This window comes from Sphaerodactylus townsendi, linkage group LG05 (genome assembly GCF_021028975.2).
Source record: "Sphaerodactylus townsendi isolate TG3544 linkage group LG05, MPM_Stown_v2.3, whole genome shotgun sequence".
Taxonomy (NCBI): domain Eukaryota; kingdom Metazoa; phylum Chordata; class Lepidosauria; order Squamata; family Sphaerodactylidae; genus Sphaerodactylus; species Sphaerodactylus townsendi.
In genome coordinates this window covers 97175778-97199682 of record NC_059429.1, presented here as the reverse complement: position 1 = coordinate 97199682, position 23905 = coordinate 97175778, and the positions used below count along the sequence as shown (strand labels likewise).

The following is a 23905-nucleotide window of genomic DNA, read 5'->3' as shown; positions in this document are numbered from 1 at the left end:
AAGCCTTTTATCAGAATGCACTTAAGAAAGGCTACTTCAATTTGCTGTCCCGTCTTCTCACTTAGAATGCTATAAGAATGAACAGCAGTTACAGTTTTGAGGAACTTCAAAAGGTCATGACTGCAAAGAATAGACTGAACTGTCACAGTGTGCCCTAAATGGTCAGAAATGGAAAGAGAAGTAATGTTTTTGTCAACACTAAACTAACTTTCCTCAGGACTTGAAAATATAAATGAAAGAAATTCAGGGCACTCCCCAATAATCTGGTTGTGAAAGATAACTTGGTAATGTGTGCTTACAAACTGGAACTTTTGAATCTAAAAAAAAATAATGTGGAATCAAACAATGGCTAAATGCACATCAGACCAAGTCTCACAAACAGGACATTTCTGGACCTTTACAGAACTGAAGGCAGTAGCATTCTGCCACACCCTTAAGGCCAAGGGTGATACCCAAACATACTAGCTATATGACATATGAGAAACACATAGTGGCTTAACAAGCTCGTCTGGTTTTGCATCATTTGCATTTCAAAACCTCAGCAATAGTATCCTGAAAACGTAGTACTCATTGTGAAGAAAAAAAGAAAACACATTCAAGTGATCTACCTATCATCTTTCAAAGAGTAACTGCAACTAAGATCAGAAGGGATTGAATACCTATGTCATTGAAGTCCTGAGCTACAAAGGACTTTTTTTCAGACCAACACCTTCTGAAGTAAAACAAGTCATATGCAGCACTATATTCAGGAAAGGCACATGTAATCTGTGAGCAGAATCAGCCCTCAGCAAGTTGCAATATAGCACAAAAATTTAAAATCTTCTTACTCTGAAAGTCTTTGCAATCGGGGAAGGAGATGACGGGGGAGAGTCAGACTGAGACTTTCTGTTTCGAGTAAACTCCTTACTCCTGGTATACAAGGACGACATGGCCCATTCAGGGTGGTGGCAACAGGTTACAATAGCAACAAGATCCAACTCTTCACTTCTGTTTCACTATTGCAGCTGGGTGGTGCCTTCTAAAGTAAGAAGAAACTAGTTTGACAATTATAGAATTTTAAACGTTGTCCAAAGTTACACTTTTTAGGCACCAGGCTGGCAACAGAATTGTCATTGTATGCTGCACTCCATAGTTCTTTAACTATAACAAGGAATACCCTGAGATGATGCTGTTGGCAGTGAAGAGTGCCACAGTAAGCCACCGTCAGACGTGAAACCACTCTCCAGTCTTCCACAGGTTTTCCTTCTTGTCACAATTTTCACAGAGCAAAGGAGAATATTTCCAAATAACTGCAGGTAGCCAGAAATCCAGTCCTAAATATGGCAAAGTCTGAAGATTTTTCGTTTGCCCAGCTAAGAAGTTTTTAATCAAGGCAGCATTTGTAAACCACAGTCTTGGCTGATGCAGTTCTTCACTGCTACAGCAGAGCTGCATCATTCATATGCAAGGACAAATAAGGAACAAATGTTGCTTCAGAAAGGGGCAGTCCACATGAAGCTGTGTTTTGTTCCATCCTCCAAGTTAGGAACGCCTTCGCACACTTCTATCTTCCCTCCCCTCTTGCTATTTTCTGACATTCCAAATCCTTACTCGCTCAGTGAGGAATGCTGGAGAGAGGCCAAGGGCATAGATTCACTTTCATCTTGGGATTTGGGCTGCTACTTGTAGGAGAAAGAAAGCCAGCTGAAAGCTTAGAAGTGGAGGTCAGAGCAGAACTCAGTAAGCTTGCAAGGTCCAAGATCCAGCCATTAGCTTTTCTAGCATTCTCTAGAAGGTTGTGAAAAGGGTTCTTCATTTTATAAAAGCTTCTGATGTTCAAGGAGACCAAATTAATGAGAGCAAAAGTTAATATTGCATAAGAATCTGAATTGCAAGCATCTAAAACTTACTTAATGGGACATGTTGCTTCTCAGGTAAGACTACATGGTCAACTCGTAGTTGATTTCTAAAACAGCTTGGTCATGCAGAATGTACAGCAAACAGTGCTGTAAAAAGGATTTTAAGTATCAAGTACCCTGAAAGCCTCAGTAGTGGTGAATAGCAAAACTAATTCACAACTGTACAAATAGATACTAAATAGGTAAAAGTATGACTTCCAGACCACAATCACACATACACAAGAGGTGCAGTTATTTCAACAATGCTTTGAAATATGCCCTTAAAGGGTTCAAACAGAAGAGAAACAGGTACCCTGACTTTAACTTCTGACCTCCCCTTTGTAGCATGTGCTGTCCAGCCTGTTGTAATTGGGAGACCTTTAGAAATGGCATGGAGCACAACAGATGTAGGCCTTTAATGGGAAGGGGAAGTACAGGAAACCATCCCCTTAGTTGAGCAGAAATGTGGCTTGCATGAGCGAAAGAGGAATTGAAATCCAATTTTAAAGCGATAATGATAACCACAGTTAAGAGAATGCACAATTCCCAAGATTTTTAAAACTGCAGTTATTGTTCATGAAGTCTTTACGGGGGGAAAATGCCAGAGGGATGTTGGTCAACAGCTTGAATTCACCATCTCCATCTCCTTAAAGAATGCTTAGCAGTTGGATCCTTGTTAAAATATGTTTAGTAGCATTTTGGTTTGTGAAGTTGATTTAAGTTGAACAGAATAGTTTAAAGCAACCTTTAAATCTGTAAAAAAATCCAAAACCACTAAGGTGGGACTGAACATTTTCAACCATTTTTATTAAAATGCAACTAAAATAAAAATTTGTGAATAAAAACAAAGCTAATAATCACAATTGACAGATTAATAGCACCATCCAAAGGCTGCTATAAGCTACATGGGTTCCTCCACCCCTACTGTAGTGGTGGCAGTCCAGAGGCATGGTCAGGTGAGAAACTGATGCTAGTCGGCTTCCACCTGGCCATTGCCTCTGCTATGCTGGTACATGGGGCTTTGGATTTACACCACCTTTACAGTGGCGTAAGTCCATTAAACCCAAGGGGTGGTGGTTCAGTGATAGGAATGCTTTTTACCTCCCCACGCCACCAGAAGGCCTCCTTGGTAACAGCAGAGTGGCTATGGTGCCGTGTCTGGGCACCCAGCCCTTTGGATGGGGTTGTAAATCTTAAGAAACTAAACAGGTAACAGAAATATATATAATTTCTGCCAATCAGAAGAGAATCAGTTGAAAACATGAGCAGAGCATTAAAGTTCTTCCTTGAAAAAATCACTTATAAGGACATGAGATTGGTGGTTGTAAAGATAAACAATGTCACACTTTCATCATTAGATACATACGTGCCACACTTTTGCTACCTGGCTGTCCAATGAGTCAATGAGAACAATTTCATTGTGTGGGAAGAATGTGGATTGAGCTTATCAGCACAAGCTTCAGTACAAAGGTTACACAATAGTTTCCCATCATATATAGCTTTCAACTCAGCACAGTGGAGCCTTACACAAGCATGCAAATAACATTTTTAATGTTACAGAATGATGCAAAGAACATTCATGAACTCCTAACTCCTATCATGCCTCTAACTTTCTCCAATATATTTCTTCAATCAGTTTTCAAATGAATGTGCATATGTGTATGTTGTAAGATTTCAGTTTCTGGAGGGGGGGGGGGGAAGAAATCTCTATCTCATATTAAGAATAAATAATAATTAAAGTTAAAATTAATAATATTTATCCAAGTGAAGTAATTATCTGCAAGTCTTTGTGGATTTGCGACTGACAAGGGAATCTGAAATGACTGAAATGGAATCCATAAGCCAATGTGCAATGCATTTGAAGTACATGTGCACCTGCACGCACCAACACACATAGTCAGAACGTGGCAGATGCTGTAGCAGGATAGGATGAGTTTCCCTGGCTGGGACTGGGACAGCATAAATCCTCCCATTCTCCTGTTCCTGCTCCAGAGGCGTTCCTCCCACTGAGCATAGTGGGCAGTTGCCCAGGGCGCCACCTTGTGGCGGGCGCCAAAAATGCAGGTTCGTTTGTGGGATTTTTTTGTATTTTCAGTGTTTTTATCTTTTTTGCCTGAAGAGGGCGCAGTTTTTAGGCTTGTAGCACCAAAATTTCAGGGATTTTTTTGGGAGATTCTCCTGATGATATCACCTAGGTTTTGTGAGGTTTGGTTTAGAGAGTCCAAAGTTATGGACTCCCAAAGGGAGTGCCCTCATCCCCCATTGTTTCCAATGGGAGCTAATAGGAGATGTGGGCTATACCTTTGAGGGTCCATAACTTTGGACCCCCTGAACTAAACTTCACCAAACCTGGGTGGCATCATCAGTACAGCCTCACGAAGATACCCTGAAATTTTGGTGCTGCTATCTTAATAGTTGCACCCCTGACAGAAGGGACCCCCTAAATCTCCCCAGATTCTCTTTTTAAATCCACCCCGTTCCTGCCAATGCTTGTTTTCTTTCTTTCTTTTATTCTCTCAATGCCTAATAAAGGTTATTATTAATTCCACCTCCTTCGGCATGGATTTAAAGAGAGAATCTGAGGTCCCCAGTTTAAATATTGAAAGTGATGCTGTTTCAGGATGGGGGAGAATCCACCCCAAAATAGCATCACTTTCAATGTTGTTTAAACTGGGGACCCCAGATTCTCCCTTTAAGGTGGATTTAAAAGGAGAATCTGGGCTCCCTAGTTTAAACACCATTGAAAATGATGCTGTTTGGGGGTGGATTCCAGCATCACTTGTTTAAACTAGGGAGCCCAGATTCTCCTTTTAAATCCACCTTAAGGGGAGAATCTGGGGTCTCCAGTTTAAATAACATTGAACGTGATGCTGTCTCCCCCAATTGGGGGGACTAGATACAACACCATAAAATGTTTTCATAGCAGTAATAAAACATTTTGAAAGAATTTTGAAAAAAATTTCAAAAAAATATTTCTGCTGTGTGATGGCCCATTGTTGTGTTCAGATTTGTGTGTTGGGGCATGTTCTACAATGTGATGGTGACTTTGAAACAACCTGGTGGAAAAAATCATTGTTTGGTCATGGTGGGGGAGGGTGGCCACCCATTGGGGGGGGCATCAAACTCAGGTTTTGCCCAGGGCTCCAGTTTGTCTAGGTACACCACTGTCCCGCTCTCATCCTGGTTTCCTTTCAGAATGGATGTTTCTCTTCCTGTTGCCCCCACCTTTCTGCTGTTATGTTGAGGTAGTTTTAAGCAAATACATACCCCTGACGAAGACGGCAAAAAAGGCCGAGCTGCAAACTCAGATGTCTGATACATTTCAAACTGTGCCTACTGTCTGAACTTTGTGGAAGTTCTGCCACTCCTCTACCAATTGAATCATCACAAGCATCTCCTTCAGTATACCTCAAAGCTAGCAGAGACTCAAAGAGAGAAAAAGGGAGGAAAGGTATGTGAAAAGTGACAAAAGAAATAGTAAATGGAGGGAGTGCGAACTGGGCAAAGGAGAATAAAAAGAAGGGAACTTGAAGGAATAAAGAAGGTAAATGAAAGAAGCCAAGGAATGGAGCGGGGAGGAAACAAGGTGGTGATAAGGAACTCACTGGTGCTGTTTGTTTCATTGGGACTATTGTCCTAACCGTCTTTAGAGAGCCGGGAGCATGTCACACACACTGACACAAAATCCCCCCTCTATTCTAATGAAGAAATTTCTGCACCAAATTTCTTTGTACCAAAATTAATCCTGATTACGAATAGCTTTAACATGAGTTTGTACATCTAATTCTAATAGTTGAAGCTGCTATTTATTGCAGATCTAATACAACACCATAGTTTGCAAAAGTAAAGTTTACACCAACTCAGTTGGTATATTATAATGCCAACCAGCATGTATTTTTGTATAACACTGTTTTAGCAATGGGAAGATTTGTCCTTTGAAGTAGTACAAATGAACCAAGCCAGCGGCTTCCCATCATTCTTGCAGCAACTACTGTGTTTTTTTTAGTATATAGCCTATCAGCTGTATATAACATTAGCTTCAACACAGCACAGACCCATGATAAAACTACAAGTATAGATTAATCCCAAGAGCAAATTATCAACTGAACCAATTTCCTCAGTGGCAATTGAGTACTTAAAAATGGAACAGAGGTCTTTATAAGCGAGAAATGTAGATTACACGGTATCCCCAGATAACTTGAATTTAAAGTATCTTCCATTTCTAATTTTTCATCCATGATTGTTTGTGTTTCCACACCATAAAGAACAATTCAAAACAGCTTACCTTGGATCTGCGCAACTAAGGACGTGGTATAGCAGCAAAAAAACTTGAAGGTAGCTCAGCTTAATATTAAGGTTAATGATCTCTGAATTCTGCACTTAATTCTGTTTCCCAACATTATGTCAATACGCTAAGAACAATGAAGTGATTCATAATCAGCCATGGCTGGACTCTACTGCAAGAAGCTGGAGTGGAGTGTGGGTGTGGGTGTGAGAGGAAGGCTCTGCATTTAAAGACAAAGCGCAGCTATAATCAGTGGCACAACTTATGACACATTAAGCCATAGGGAGTATTCCGTTTTAGGTCACAATGCATTGGTCGATTAAAAATCAACCAAGTTGAGCAATTTAAGAAAGGTCTGGTCCAAAATGAGTTGACTTTGCAACAAAACATCCCATGCTTAATGAGGTCTGAACTTGCTGAGGCTGAGATGGAAAGGTCACAGCAGATAGACAGCTCAATGAAAATGTCAACCCAGTGCCACAGCAGTGAAAAAGACAAACTCTATGCCAGTGATAATGAAGATTGCAAATAAAACAGCCAATACTGCAATGCCTCTGTATAGCTCTGTGGGTTTGCCTCATCTGGAGTGCTGTATGCAGTGCTGCTCACCATAGGTCAAAAAGGAGCAAACAAGATGATTAAGGGGTTGAAGCATCTTTACTAGGAGGAAAGGCTGAAGATTTGGGGACCATGTAGAGAAAGAGATAACTTCTCTCCTCTCTGCGTGGGTCAGGACCTTGAGAATACTCACAACTCGGAAACAGAAAATCTTTTAAAATATCTTTTGAAGGTTTTATTGACTACAAAGTCCCAGTTTTAAAAAGGGACAACTAAGGGGTTTATAAAATTGTGGACAAGGTAGAACAAGTTGATAGTGAGAACTTTTTCTCCCTTTCCCAAAATACTAGAACTCGAAGGCATCCTATGAAGTTAATGGGCAGCAGATTCAGGATGGACAAAAGAAAATACTTCTTTACTCATGAGTGATTAAAATGTAGAATTAGCTGGCAGTGGATGTAGTGATGGCCAAACACGCTGATAGCTTTAAAAGGAGATTAGAAGGATTCTTGGAGAATGGGTCTATCAGGGACTGCCAGCCATGGTGTCTAAGGGGAACCTCCATATCCAGAGTCAGTAAACATCTGAATACCAGAGCCAGGAAGCAACATAAGGGGAAGGACTCAGTCTCTGGGCCCTGTGGTTGGGTCTCCAGAGTATCTGGCTGGCCAGTGTGTGAGAACAGGATGTTGGTCTAGATAGACAACTGGTCTGATCTAGCAGGGCTGTTCTTATGATTAGTACAGTTTTTCCATCAATCCAAAGTTTCTTAAAGTCACTCCATCTGCCACTAAACGTATCTTGTCTCTTGTTATGTAATTCTGCCATTCTACCCACTTAGCTCCAACATCTTTCTCTGATTTTCACCCTTTCCTGTGCCTAGCTAGCTCTACACATCATTTCAAATCCTATCCTTTCCCTGTTCTTCACACCACTCTGCCTTGAGTTAACTGGGCCTTCAGTATGAACTGGGCCTTCAGTATGAACTGATCTTCCTCATTCCTTTTATTGAAACCAACTAAGTAATTACATACTTTCAGAAACTTTAAACTTGTGATTATACTTCTACTAACAATACAGCATTAGAGGCTAGTTGTGTCCAAGCTCTAAGGAAAGCACAACCCCAAACATATGAAACTCTATACTAATCCAATGTGAATATAACCCTGAGGTGGGGGTAGAATCAACAAAACCCACTTTAAACACATTTTTAATTTAGATATGTTTTTAAATGTGCTGTCCTCATTCTCACCAGCCAGAACTATGACTACTTCACCTGTTATCTCTGCTTCCTAAAACAACATTCAATTTATCAAACCTAAGCATGTCTACTCAGAAGTAAATTCCACTTTATTCAAGGAGGCTTGCCCCCAGAAAGTGTTCTTAGGATAGCACTGTAAGTCTCTCCCCTTGTCACCATAAAATCGCTCCTCTCCCACTTTTCATATATTTGCAAAACATTATGATCCAAAAAACTTTTTACCCTCATGTTCTTATCCTTATGACTAATTTTCCTTGGATGAACTTGTAACTTTTCTCATAGTTCCCTACAATACTAGGCCATCATCCATCTATTAATTATGCTCTCCGGTTGCCTATTTTATTGTTGACATATTTTACACTCTGTTTCAGAGGTTTAGAGCACAGACATTTTTTCATACCTCTGGTAAAATCACCATAGAGAGTTACATTGTGACTAGGTCATGACACATCTCAGTAAGTCAGACACCAAGTCAGACAGACATCAGGAGTCCCCAACAGGGTGCAAATGGGCACCATAATCTCAGTAGGTGTTTTAGAAAGTGGGTTGGGACAGGTAGGGCACTTGCTCAACAGATATTTATGCTGTCTCACATCCCTTTTCCAGTGTATTTTATTCTTCTTCTCTCCTGCATTTAGGCTTCCTCTGTGTGGTTGGCTCTGCCTCCTGTGGCAGCCATTTACAGGTTGTACCCACCAGTCTCAGAATTATAATGGTGCCCACAGGCTCAAAAAGATTGGGGACCCCTGCTTTTTGTGCATCCTTCCCTCTGTAGTTTTATTAAATTATAAGTTCTATTTTCTTGCACTTCTTCCTCATATGCCTGCCATTTTCTACTTACCTATATCAAACCTGTATCTGAAATTCATAGCATATCTAAATCCTAGAGGACCTTGAATCCTAAAACAAAGTACTGCTCTTCCCTGTTATTAAAATGGGTACTTAATATTACAATACTATCCGTAATGTAGTTTAACCCAGCAGGGCAACAAGATCAAGTCAGAAAGCTTATATTTGAAATAGTTTGAATTCTATACAAAGTGGGCATTTCAGAAAGTCTTGATGCTAGATTTTAAAAAAGAATTTTGCTGGTACGAGTGGTTCTTATAAATATATTGATAGTCTAGTACTAAATATAGTGATTTGCCTAAATGATACCAATTCTTATGGTTTCTCTCAAAATTATTAAAATTCTCAAGCTGACCAGAATTTATTAGCTTTCACACCCAAATTCAGCTAAAATAAAAAATCAGTACTATGCACTTTGGCCACAGATGTGATTAACACCGGTAAGATCTTTGGGAGCAGAAAGTGTAACCCGAGTAATTGTTAACACAATCATATAAATACATGGTGTGCAGTGGCGTAGGAGGTTAAGAGCTCATGTATCTAATCTGGAGGAACCGAGTTTGATTCTCCGCTCTGCTGCCTGAGCTGTGGAGGCTTATCTGGGGAATTCAGATTAGCCTGTACACTCCCACATACGCCAGCTGGGTGACCTTGGGCTAGTCACAGCTTTTCGGAGCTCTCTCAGCCCCACCTACCTCACAGGGTGTTTGTTGTGAGGGGGGAAAGGCAAGGAGATTGTAAGCCCCTTTGAGTCTCCTACAGGAGAGAAGGGGGGGGGGATATAAATCCAAACTCCTCTTCTTCTTCTTCTAAATATTTGTGACAAAACCTCAGAAAAAATCTGGCTCATATTCAGAGCAACTGTAGTCAGTGGACTGAATCCAGACTCAGCTTTGCAGTGGCAGAACCGAACTTTCCTACCTTCTTCCTCCCACGGCAGCCCACTGGTCTCCAAGAAATGCTGCTGCTGACAGACAGAAGACCCTAAAGAATGAAATGGCTGAGGGATGCAAAGAGAAGGAGGAATTGCTGGAAATTGCCAATTTAGCCTGGATCCATCATTTGTTGTATACATATTTTATATGTTCCTTGTAGGGGTTCTTGTATTACATTTTCATGGTATTACTGGCAATGGTATTACCAGTACATTACATAGTATTATTAGCAACACAACTGAGAAGTTCTTAGTTAGAAATACACTTTTGTTCCTTATGTCATTTTAAGTTATTTTCAATATTTTGTGCAAGGATGCCGAACCTTCACTTCTTCTTGATTATGCTAGCACCACAGAATAGTTAGCCTGACTCAGAACCTCCTTGTGTGGAAATTGAAAGATATACATATAGTATGGCGTATGTGCAAATGTGTCTTTCATGGGTTTCACATTTGTGGTTGGTGCCCTCCACCAATTTTTTAATACTGACAAGGAAGCTTATGTTAGTATTTTAACATTCCGAATTATGAATGTCACAAAGTGGATCCATTTTTTAAAATTGTGCCATTTCTTTATTTGCCTGAACAGGCAAAGGTTTACGCAGATTCCAAGCCCTTCAAGATATAAAATAGAGGTAGTTTAGTTGTGAACTACAGAAAGCTTCAATAAAAATCCTTTAGTCACTTCACACAGCAGCCCAATCTCAACATCTTAATAAACTTTCATTCATAGGGAGAATCCTGGATGATTGCAATACCTCTGAAAATGTATTTTCTGTTTCAGGATGGAGATATTATTCTCTGAAGCAAACTCTAGATATAATTTTGGGTGGGCTGCCACTGAGCTGTGTTGTAAACATGATGAAAAAGTACTACAGCCATTTCCTATTAAACAAAGAAAAAGATTTTGCCTGCAGTGTCCTAAGCAATGATCTATCATCACAGATCACCCAGTTCTGAGGTCTTAGAAATATCACTGGAGATTCCTTGCAGTAATTAAAAACAGAGCAATCCATCTGAACTCCTCCACAGTATCCATGAATAATTTCAGGAAAAGTCAGTCTTTGGCAAGCTATGAAGCTAGCTTGCCATGCATTTATTCTCAAGCCATAGCTCTCACTCCATTTATCTATAAAGCTGGAAAGAAGAAAAACAAAACACAGTAACCAAGAGGAACATACTTTCATTCATCCCCCACAGACCAGGTACTTGGCATGTGCAGAAGTTTCAGTACACTTAAATATGGCAACTTTTAGGAACAGACAGTTTCACTTAAATATGAGTGGCTGAAAGAGAACAGAATGTACATGTTTTAAAAAACAATTATTAGTTTGAAGAAAGTACTGGGAAAGTGGATACATTCTTGTTTCTCAGGCTTCAAGCCAAGACATGGACTCACAGGGCTAGCACATCATCTACAGACTGTTATGTACACAGTCACAAAGAAAATTACGTAAGTTACAGTACAAGGCCATGAGTGCAGATGCTGAAAATATCCAAGAATAAATGTTGTACTAAATATGGCCACAGAGAAGAAAATCTGGAATATAAGGTTATTTCCTGCAGGTGAAAAACTAGGAAGACAAACCCTTACACTGTGTTTCTTCTACTCATATAGTTGAAGGATATGGCTGTATGAACACGAACCTGTTTATAGTGCCAAAACTGGGTTTTTTTTAGGAAAATAATGGCATCAAAGGAATGTTGTTCATGTAGAACAACTATATCCATCACTGAGAAAGTTAGGTTTGTGAGTTCGGCTGTAATGTGCACCTTCCAAAATACCAGTGAGAATACTTTTATCCATTTGTGGCAGAACATCTGTGTTGAGATACCATGTCACTGAGCATACAAAAGCAAATAAATATTCTCAGAGGATGATCCTTACAAACATATGTGCACCATGAGGAGGAGTGAGTTTCCCTTCTGTCCAACATGATGACAAATTTTAATGCTGCTTCTATAAACATCCAGAAGTTTAAAAAGCAGAATTTCAGTTTACATGATTCTAAGTATTGCTACATTCTAGGTGCTATTTAGAATATATGGAGTGAAAATGCTACAGCTTACCAGACACTTCCACTGACTTCAAAATAAGTAGCAATAACCACCTGTCACAGTATTTGTCTGAGCATTCCAACAATGAGTAAGTGTGAAATGATTATCCAAGCGGCATCTTATGTTCATATAAACACTTGGTAAGCAAGTTATCTTATAACAACCCGTTATGTGATGAGCATTTTGTCATACAATGCCCAATTGGAAAGTCAAAGAAAGAAGATGGCAGAAAGTTACAGCAAAGGTTGAGGTAAGGTACAATTTCATGTATACGTAACCACCAAATTAACAAACAAGTAACAACAGGTACCTCACAGCTCCTCATCAAAGAGGACTGGCTGCAGAAGCATCAATATGGAGAAGGATTCTTAGGGATCAGGTGCTATCAGCATCCACAGGAAGTTCTAAAGAGCAGCACACATACGGAATTCCCTCATCCTGTATCACAGCCAAGCTACTTTATTAGGAAATGCATGCCCTGCCTTTAAGAAAACAGAGTACTAAAATAATCTACAGTTTGAAGGCATATGAGCAACTGATGTATACTAGTTCAAAAGAGAGAAACAATAGTTCAGCATCAAGCCCTAACTTCACTGTTATAACTAACTTCAACCAAGTAAGGCATTCTACCACTTAGCAGGCTATGGCACACCTGTGGAAGACACTTGCAACACCGAAGCAGGCATTCCTCTCTTCCTTCCAGTTTGGACTGTGGAATAGGTCTAGCCACCTGAAGCTTGACTATACTGAAAAGGCATTTAACGTGTGTGTGCACACACAACGTGACCCCTCTTACAAGAGGACCCTGTATCGCTTCTCTTGTTGAAGTCTGAAAGAAGGGGAAAGAAGATTCCATAGGATGGCTACACAGTAGACTGTATCCAGTAACCAGATTGCTGATATTTTCTTTCTTTTTGAGTGGCAGATGAAACATTTTTTAGGTTTCAAATATACCTGCTTCATGAATGAAAGTGAAGCAAGTTCACTCTGCTCTTCTACTATTCAATATGCAGAACTATTTGCACAATACATCCAATAATATCCGACTGACTAACGGACAGGTTACAGGCAATGCTAACTGCATTTTCTTGCTCTTCCAGTCCAAAGCTCAGTGAAAGAAGCAAGCAAGCGTATTAGCAAGAGACCTAAAAGGGAACTGACTTAATAACCAGAAGCAAACTTCACTATCAGGGACTTTCCAAAACATGAGAGCACAATACAAACGGACACAGCCCTGATAGTATGGAGGACACACAAAAGGATGTTCAGAATGAAACAGCTTGTGTAAGCCTCCTGCTCAGCACAGCACTCTGCAGCAAACAAAAATAAACAAAAAAGTATAGCTTGGGGAGAACAGGGAAACAGTCCAAAAATGTAGGTGACATTTTAGCTGGACAAAAAAAATTATGTTGTTTTATCACTACATCTTGCTATTTCTACCTGCAAATAAATAAGGGCAGGGCAGGTAGATGCCTGGGGAATACTGGGATTCTAGTCCAAACAGCTATGTCAATAATTACAGTACAGACAGGGAAGATATGCTTTTTCATCCTAAACACAGAAGCATGGTGTACATATCTCTCCCCTCTTTTTCCTAGTATACAATGTAAAGTACAAGTGGGCCCGCTGATACCAATTTCCCCCCCTTAACATACATCCATGCTGACAAAGGAACAAGTAACGTAGAACCTGCTAGATGGCTAGCAGCAGCCGAAGAACATCTAGCTGAATCTGTTTCTCCTCTGCTGGTGATAGAAAGTGCTGTCACAGCACCCAACTTATGGTGACTCCATGGAGTTTTCAAGGCGAAAGACACTCAGAGGTCGTTTGCCATTGCCTCTGCATTGCGACTCTGGACTTCCTTGGTGGTCCACCATCAAATACCAACAAGGGTCAACTCTGATTAGCTTCTTAGATCTAATTTAAAACCTAAGTGTGCCCAGAAGTGTGAGCTGAAAGGCAAGAGCCACAGAGCGATTGTCCTTTGACTCTTAAAATGTGGACGATAGCCTAGCATGGAGAGGAAGATTTGCCAGGGGAGGAGGAGGAGGAGCTCTGCTTCACATTTTGCAGCTTTCTCCCCATTCTCTTGTTACTCTCTCTTTTGCCATTCTTTTCTTGTATTGTGTTGATGACATCACTAAGTTGCCCCTGATTCCCAATGAGGAAACAGAGAAATAAAGTAAATGAGTAAAATAAAGCAGGAAATAAATATATAACATTATCAGATAGCAGGAGGGATATGGCAGGTTCAAGACTCAAGGCTCTTCCAGATTCTCTTTTTCCTCCTCTCCAACTTCCAGTTTTACTGGTGCTTCTTTAAAAAACTTTAAAAAACTTTTTAAAAAGTTCTGAACGTGGTTTGCTCCTCTTGTAATTCAATACCACATCTGGTTTTTTCAAGAGTAAAAAGCTGCTGCTTAAATCAGCAGGGAAATAAGATAGATGTAATCTTCTGATATACAGAATGGACCACTAGAAGAAGTAAAACACATATAGAACTTTTAAAAAACCCTGAAGGACCTTTAAAATGAGGAAAAGGTGAATGCGGAAAAGGTCTTAGTTTACACTAGAGCTCAGCCCCAGAATCTGTTTTTAATAAGACTGGATTTTATGTGACGTTAAGGGTCTGTAATCAGTAGCTTTTCCCACCACCACTGCCGCTTTCATAACCTGTTCCCTTCTAACACAAGCAAGATTAAGAAGCATTCCATTGAAGGCAGATGAAGAGTTCAATGGCACTTAGCTCTAAAACATCTCCAAAGTTTTAATTAAAGGGTTATTTATGATGTGGTGCTCTGAGTGTACTGCTCTATTACTGATCTCAAGGAAAAAATACAAAATGCTTGATCCATACAGCAAACCCAATGTAGTCTACATCTCTCTATCCTCTGCTACCCCATCCACCCCTCTGTTTCTCTTTGCCATTGTTTCTGCTGATCACAGGTAAATAGTGTGAATATAGGCCAGAAAAACAACAACAATGAACAATGCTCTGGAAAGTTTTATTCTTTGAGAAAAGCAGCACTTGTTTGGAAAATTGAAAGTTTCTTAATGTCTTTTCTCAAAATTTCTATTTTTCAAATTATAAAAAAAAAGTGAGAATAGTGATTCCACCTCTAGAATATATATATCAAAGGTTCATGTTCATTTTGTTATTCTTTCCAGCTCAAATACAGGTCTTCTTTTAGATGTAATACTTGTGGACTTGCACACAGTTTTTACAGCACCCACTATTCCTCAAATGAGAGCTGCTTAAAATAGAAATCGCCAAGTACCCTTATGCTTTAATTTTAACTTTATATGTATCAATTTAAAACCTGCATCAGGACAACTGAAAATAGCCTGACAGAAAAACACAGGAAGCTCTTAAGGCTGGACAAAACATTGGATGCACTCACATATGCAAATGCAAAGGAAAGCAGTAATCATCACATACTGAAATTATCGTGCCTGGCCTGGCCGATCATGACAAAAAGTACCCTGAAATACACAAATGTATAAAACCAACATAATTGTAAATCAACAGTTTTAATGAATTTTCTGCCATTTATGCCCTTGCTTCATATTAGTCTGCCAATGATCTACAATCTTCTTATGAGTGCACTTTGATTACAACAGGGTCCTTTGATTATAAAGCCAGTGGTTCAAAAAGCATGTGCTCAGTTTATGCATAATTAAGGGTTTTACTTTATCACACTCATCTAAAAACTGCTTGCCCTCCTACAGTTATGGACTTAGGCCAGAATGAAAGCTTTCCCAGTGCAATACTGCATCTGTGCTAGAAACTAACAGAACATGGAAAATGTACTTCCAGATACTGTTCTATGGATTCCCAAAAAAGGAACTGTGCAAAGCAAACTGTGCTATTTACAGAAATAGTTAAAAGTCTAAACATTACTAGAGGCTCACCTAACACCCCCACCAAGCAAACTCCATTGCAAATGAGCAACATGCAGAATCCTCTGAGTGGGGCATACCTCACCATATTAGGTAGTCATTTCACAACCCCCCCCCCCCCAAAAAAAAGCTATTGAAGGCGGATCTAAGTCCACTCAGACAGCTTGTAACATCTTACAGAGCAGTACAGCTTCTGAAAGTAAAGAAGGAAGCGAGCAGACAGGACAGCAGATTGTCAGGAGGAACACAGTAGGGGGTGGGGGAAGGGGGAGAATTCTGCTGGGTGGTGAAAATGAAATAAGGCAACAGAGGGGAAAGCTCTTTGTACATAAAATATGCATATTGTCAAAACTTGTAATTCAGCCTGAGAAACTGTAATATTAGTACAGGTATGTCACTAGATTCCTCAAACTGTTAGAAGATCCCCCAGCATTTTAAATGTGCCATAAATAATAAGACCACCCTGTTTGATTCTGACCTCTCATGATCAAAGAATAAATTATTAACTGTTGAGGTAATACAGTTATGGGCATTAAACTATGCAATAGTGGAACTGAAACGGAAGAAGATTGGAAATACAGTAAAAGGCACACGCTCATCATAGGAAACAAGGTAGTGAGATCACCTTAGCAAACACAGTGAACACATGAGCAATGCACTTCGAGTACTTTTTGAGAGTCAAACTAAAATAGTTCATATTAGCATACCTATATTTAAATGTTCTGGTTATTAATAGTTCTACTCAGAAATCGTTCAAAAAGTGACTGTACTGGGTACATGTAGACTATTTCATAATTAGTTGTGACACATAAAATGAGTTCCCTTACAGGCATAACTGCAATGTGTGTGGGGGGGAAAGGGGCAGAGCTTGGTTTAGGGATATAAAAAGAGTCTCTCTAATAGGCCAGCAGTGCAACCTATAGGTGGAAAGACAAAAAATACAAGCATCAGAGTAAAACCGGTGTCAAAAGAACAGGACAAAAAATGGGGGACAAAGAAAAAACACAAAGTGAAAATTAAAGGGAAAAACTGTGTGTGGAAATCAGGGGGTATTATGGGGCCAGATCAGCATTAAGGGGCCAGAGCAGATTTTAAAATACATGCAGAAAAGCCCTGTGTAATCTTATTTTCCTATTCAGGAACTGCTTTTGCCTAAATCCTCAGATTCAGAACATTAAAAAAAAACGAAACTGGGGCACCTTCCAGATGGGAGCTCACAGTCACCCAAACATCATGAAGATGGCAGACTGTATGGCACATACCATTATAACAAATGCAAGTAAGGGCAGGCTGCCTTGCTCCCATCCCCAAACTCTGAATGGCTACATCATGGCTGCAAAATGAGAACAATGCTCCTGTCCACCCTCCAAATGGGCAAACCTGTCCCTATTCCTTTATAACCGCTGGGGAATTAATGAAGGGCAAAAATTCAACCCCTGCTGGATATACAGGATTCATTATGTTAATTTTCTTCTGGATATTCAAGTTCTGTGTGATTATGCAATTCTATTAAAGGAATAAGTAAAAATACTATAACCTTCTGTCCTAAAAACCCCCACAATCATTCTTCAAGTTCCACTCTTCATAGACTCTTGGACTTTTAATACCATTCTTTACATGGAGACAAACTTCTCACCGGACCACTAGTTACATTTATATTGAAATTTCTATTTAACAAGCATTTTGGTGTTGCAAATATCTACCCTGTATCAAGTAGTTATAGAAACAAGTAGATAAAAAACTGAAGCCAAATGGAAAACACTATCAGTGTTTCAGAAATTAGAGCTGTGACAATAATTTCAGATGATGTATGTAAACTTAAATAAATCCATATTCAGATTCTTAAAATGTAATGTGGGAGAAGAAAGTAAAGCACCCCTGCAACAAACTGAAGTCTATTACTATATTATCAAAAGCTCAAGGCAAGCATTTAAAAACAGCACTGCTTCAGATTAATGGGTTGCATCACATATAGATGCAAGTCAGATCCTGTAACAATTTTAGCCTCACCTCTGATAGCATATGTAATTTTGTGAAGTATTCATACAAAAAGGAGTATTCTTAATCTTAAGAACCAACCATCTTTGACAACCCAGAATGGAAAATGTAAAGCTGATGAATTTGTTTTCCAGGAGGCACTTCTTGAAACCCGAACGTTACAAAAATCACAATTTGTTTCACGGGCGGTTCACACACAGTAGCATTAGTTTGCGGATTCAGACTGTGATGACTGCAGATGATACTCCCTCTAGTGGCAGCTCTGTTGTACAACTCCCCTATAGAAATTATTGGCAAGCCTCAGCTACCTACAGCTTTCAGTATAGGTCAGGGGTAGGGAACCTGCGGCTCTCCAGATGTTCAGGAACTACAATTCCCATCAGCCTCTGTCAGCATGGCCAACTGGCCATGCTGGTAGGGGCTGATGGGAATTGTAGTTCCTGAACATCTGGAGAGCCGCAGGTTCCCTACCCCTGGATAGGTGTTGTTCTGATGCTGCAGTTCTACCTCCCTTGTACGCACACTCTTTCAATTAAATTAACTGGTCTTTGGTGGTCTATGCAATTATTTGTGGATATCATAATGCTCTGTCGAATGTAATGATGACATGGATTGTCATAAACAACACCAGGTGGATCACGGCAGCAGAGTTTGATTAATTGGCAGCGTGTAGCAAAAGTGGCTGAAGACCTGAAAGATCCTTCTTTTAAGACTGCAGGATGGCAGAAATTATATTGAGAAGAATCAGTCACTACGGAACAAAAACTAGAATTAAACAAAAAAAAGGGGCTCAGAAGGAATAAAGAAGAACTGATGTTTGCAGTCAGCATATTTTTGGTAATTTGTTCAGCTGCGTGCAACAGGCTATTTTCAAAATGAATATCCATTTTATTAAAAGCTTCCCTTGGAGAAAAAAAATCAATAAAATCACAATAGAACAAACTGCCAAATAATCAACCAGGAAAACCAAGAAAATAATAGACCCCTGCAGCTCTACAACATTGTTTGGAGGCGGTCGCTGGTTGGTTGCAGCAGAGCAGGTTAAAACTTAATCCATTGAAGACGGAGATCCTTTGGCTTGGCAGCGGGGGTGAGGCTGGGAATTTCCAACCGCCGGTGTGGGAGGGGGTCTCATTGGCGCTGACCTCCTCCGTTCGCAGCCTGGGGTCCACCTGGATTCGTCTCTTTCAATGGAGACCCAGGTGGCCCATACAACCCAGGTTGCGTTTTTCCATCTTCGTCAGGCCCGGTGGCTGGCTCCCTTCCTCTCCCACGCAGACCTGGCCACTGTGATCCATGCAACGGTCACCTCCAGATTGGACTATTGTAACTCACTCTACGCGAGCCTACCCTTGCGTTTGATTCGGAGGTTACAGCTGGTCCAACTTGTGGCGGCCCATTTGCTCACGGGGGGCGCCTTTTGTGATCATATTCAACCTGTGTTGCGTCGCCTGCATTGGCTCCCAGTTGAGTTCCGAATCATCTTCAAGGTATGGGTGCTGACCTTTAAGGCCTTAAGCGGCCTGGGACCCTCATACCTTCAGGACCGCATTACCCCATATGTCCCTACTAGGCCTCTGCGTTCAGCGGAGACCAATCTGCTGGTGGTTCCCAGCCCCTCAATGATGCGGCTGGCCTCCATTCGGGCCAGGGCCTTTATGGCCCTGGCCCCTGCCTGGTGGAACACTCTTTCTCCAGCTGTCCGGGCCCTGCGGGATCTTGGTGAGTTCCGCAGGGCCTGTAAGACGGAGTTGTTCCACCGGGCTTTTGGAGTGTCCTGCCGCTGTTAAGTGCCCCCTTTATTCTCCTGTGCTCGGGGTCCCTTTACCATCTATGGGACCCTTTCCCCCTCTTTGGGAGGGTTTTTAATAAGGGTTTTATTGCTGACACTGTTTTATTATATTGATCGCTGTATTTTATTTTAATGGGCTTTTAATTGTATATGTTGTAAATTTATGCTGTCCACCGCCCAGAGCCCTTCAGGGGTAGGGCGATATACAAATCTCAGTAATAAAATAAATAAACAAATCAGAGGGCAGTAAATGAAGCAGCACCTTAACGCTCAGGCAAAAGAATGGACACAATGAACATCCCTGAGGAAGTGGTTCCATAACTGCAAGGCTACCACAGAAAATGTCCTGTCCCTAATACCTACATGCCTATCTTGGGAATGTGAGGGCCTCTGAAGGCAGTTTTAAAGACTGGGTAGGTTTATATTCAGGCAAGCAGTTCTTCAGGTGCATCAAACTCAGTGAGTAAAAGGTCCTAATGCCACACACTACGAGCGTCACTAATTTCACCTGGGCACTGAAAGTAAGGGCCACATCTAGGCAGAGTCTAGTACATTTCTAGTACAGAGTCTAGATACAGGATTAACTGCTAACTTTCATATATTCAGAGAGGGAATGGCCTTTTTGTTGCTTCTGTTTCCTTTGCCTTTGGTGCGCCTTGAAATCTGCTTTGCACCCAACACCATCAATTTAAGTTACATCCACTACACATTTACTTTAGGCTCTATGTACTAGGGATTTATCCCATTATGTGCAAACGTCTCTCCCACTGGTTGCTGTGGGTTTTCCGGGCTGTGTGGCCGTGGTCTGGTAGATCTTGTTCCTAATGTTTCGCCGGCATCTGTGGCTGACATCTTCAGAAGTGTATCGCAGAGAGAAGTCTGTTATACACTGTGTCCAGTGAAAGCCTTCGACAATACGTCTCCCCCACCCATTCTTTAAGGGAGTATTATACTTAAGATATAAGCTAATACAGAATTCTGAAAGACTGAAAATCTTGCTATTCTGTAATATTTTAATTTTTTTAAAGGCATCACCTGAATGTTTTTGGAAATTTTCTGCGGGCAAACTCAATTTCCTACAGCTTTATTTTCTACACATAAGAGTGAAAACAATGGGATAATTATGCATGTGGGCCCAACATACCAATCAACTTTATGACAGCAAGCACCTTAGACTGGACTGTTTTAGTTGGTGTCATAGAATAAGTTATTTGGACAGGATTACTATATAGATGTAGGTATAGAAACAGATACATGCTTGGTAACCAAACATCGATTGAAATTGAATTCATTTTTTAAAACACAAACTGATAATATCTGGGTGTGGGCCCAGTAATCCAGCTTTAAGTATCTTTTCTCTTGCTGTTACCCAGGAAATCATTATGCAGATCAAGTACTGGAAATAACTGGATACAAGTCAAATGCCTATGCTTGCTGCTAAGGTCCAAGTTAAAATAATGAAAGGCATTTAGTGATAACTTAGGTAGCAAAACAAATGCCAATGATAATAGAAGAGGAGGAGACATGAGAACACACACAGTTGGATTCAGGTACAAGTGAAACACACCTGAAAGCATTTTTTGAATGATAGTCACTCAAATGTGCTGCTTTCAGACATTTTTATTTTAAAAAGATAGTGAATGTGAGAAGAATTCTAAAACTATGGATCCTTCCACTTACCCGAGGCTCCTTCACCTCTTCAGTATCACCCATTTCTTCATCCTAGTTAAAAAAGAGGGAAATCAAATTACACCATGTACATTTCATATGCTAGCATTGGTTTCTTGGGATACTACTGGTCAGAAGTATTTAGGCAACTAGAAGAAATATGTATAGAGATTTACTGAGGTAAATAAAAACGCCTTTACATAAAAGACAGAAAACTGAACATAGTATGAATTTAATATCTGAAGCTACTTGTGTGGCTGAGGGTGGCTGCAATCTGACATCATGAAAAGAAGTTTGCTTGTGATGGGCCAAACCTACCTGGCTGCTGTGCTCCTGCGCTCGCTCCCTTTCTTGTGTGCGTGGGTGGGTAGGGGGGATGACTGAAGGCTTCCTGGCTACAGAAGCCTGCAAACAGCCCCTTGAACCAACTGATCAAACAGTATTTCTTAAATGGCAACATTATTCTTTGTTGACCCCCCCCCCCCAAAAAAAAGTATTGAAAAATTACTTATAAGAGTTCTCACATAAACATAACCAAGAGCTAGATTCCAATTGAAAACATTTAACAAAATTTTTGCTAAAGCCTCTGAACAGCAAAATGCCACCTATAGAAATAAGACTAATTTTAAAGCATTTAAGCTCCATTTGCTAGATTTCTAATGAACGTATTTTTACAAAATTCAAACTGACAAAAATTAGACCTACTCAATTTCACTCTACTGTGCCATTACCCTTTGCAAATAAGTGAAGCTACCAGTATTTTAATTTTTCTCCTTGTACCAGGGTCACTTTCCCCCAAATCTAATCTCATGGTAAGGCAATCCAATCCCACATTTCAGGGAATAATAAATAAGATCAATGCAGAGATCGAGGGAACACTGGTGCATCTTTCATGCACCAAGAGATCCAGATTTCATTTTCTTCCTTCTCCAGAGTGCTGTTACTTACATCCTTTGTATAAAAAGAGATTCCTGTGCCTCTTCTCCTCTCCTTCGGTCGCCTCCTCTCCCGGACTGACTGCTTGCTTGAAGACCTGTCATCCAAACTCTGATCTTCAGATTCTGTTCAAAGAAATACACTCCTAGCATTAAAACACCCCGGTAAATTAGCTTACAAGAAACACAAAGCCAGTTTCAAAGTTAGTTAAGATGAATATTGCGTGAATTACTCTCCTATATATTTTTAAACTATTTATATTATTTTACCTTTTCATCTCAAGGGAAAAAATGCTGCCATACCAGTGTTCTGGTATATGAACAAGACCTGAGGTCACTACGTCAGAGGGAAATTAAACATCTGAAATTACCAGGAGATTTTAGCAGGGGCCCAGAAACTCCTAGTGAAGTTCTTTCATTCCTTTAAAGATTCACACTGAATCAGTGTGACCCAAACATAATTCAAAAAAATAATTAAGAATATTGGCTTTTCTTGGGTAACTTGACCTCTGTCTGCTCCCTATACCAGACATTCCTCCTTGCTAAAGGGATACAAAATCTACCATTTTGTTACACTGCCTTTCTTCCAAGGAGTTCAGAGCAGCATTAACGGCTCTCTACTCCTCCATTACATCTGCTACTACATACAGAAACTGATCTAAATTATTTGGATAGTTTGCTCTTAACAATGGCAAATACCATTTTTCTCCATGTCACCGACAGCTGTGCTTTGGAAGTCTTCTGGGTTCACCGAGTCTGAAGCTGTAGATCTACTTGTTCTTGGCAGATGAGAACTTGAGTAAGGGAAGGGGGTTACTGTTGGAGAGATGGGGCTTGTAGTTTTGTCTGGCACTGGACACCTCAATCGTTGACTGACAGACTACAAGAATATCAAAAGAATAAGTGCTGGTTAGCAAGTTAGTAATGAACAAAAGAAATGGATTACAGCTGATGTGATATGAAAGAGAATTAAGAAGATTCTCTCAATTGTAAGAAATGGAGATCTTAAATAGTACCTCCCCTATACATCAAGCATATAAAATTCCATTCCAACTAGGTGAGAGATTAAAAGCAAGAATTAATGTTTCCATTTAAAAGAATACTACAGCTGAGATAATGATAGTGTGCTTGACAAAACAGCAGACTGAAAAGCAAGATGGAAGCTCAAGTGTGCATTTACAAAGAAAAACTGATCTGGTCATAATATTTTCAGTACATGCAGGCAAAAGGATTAAGAATATTGTTATCTTGAGCCATGTAAATATTTTGGGAAAAATAATTAACAACAATATTTGTTACTTACGTCTTCATCCAAGTTCCTACTCCACCGTGAGAGAGTCTCCCTGGTTTCCCTTGCTGAAGTCTCATCTCCTTTCTCACTGCTGTCTTCAGCTGCCTCAGTTCTGTCAGATTTTTCACTTGGCTGTTCCTGAGCTTGCCGCTCTGTCCGAGATCGGCTAAAAGTTCTTTCTGCCTCCTGAAGATCTGTCAGTGTTACTCCCTGTGGAAGGAGAGAAGCCCATCCTTATTTAACACCTGCAGTCATTTACATTATTCCTCTTGTACAAAATTCTGTGACAGCCTTCTACAATTTCAGAGGAATTTAGGTGTGCTATTTCTACCTCTTTTCTCTCCCCTTCCAAGGTGATAATCTAGGTAGCATATTTTAGGCTTAATTTCAATGGCTCCAGGATAGTGGGTTCCCTACTGTGAAGTACGTTATTACTTTTTTTTTTAAGCACTGAGACTCTCGAAGCAGGATTTTTAAAAGATCAATGGTAGCGTTTTACT

The 23905-nt window shown here is 40.2% G+C and overlaps 1 protein-coding gene across 9 annotated transcripts in view; it reads right to left on the bottom strand.

Annotated features, from left to right (window-relative positions):
• The window catches only part of PPP1R12B (protein phosphatase 1 regulatory subunit 12B), a 114495-nt gene that overhangs the window by 35795 nt on the left and 54795 nt on the right, over positions 1–23905 (bottom strand). For 8 of the 9 annotated variants that reach the window (XM_048496688.1, XM_048496690.1, XM_048496689.1 and 5 more), the window contains 4 exons: positions 23418–23615; positions 22814–22994; positions 22128–22240; positions 21192–21233 (listed from right to left, as the gene is read on the bottom strand). In XM_048496688.1, the coding sequence (XP_048352645.1) occupies positions 21192–21233; positions 22128–22240; positions 22814–22994; positions 23418–23615 (534 nt within the window). Of the gene's footprint in view, positions 1–827; positions 1438–21191; positions 21234–22127; positions 22241–22813; positions 22995–23417; positions 23616–23905 lie in introns of those variants that run through there. The other variant, XM_048496694.1, reaches the window with a different exon arrangement.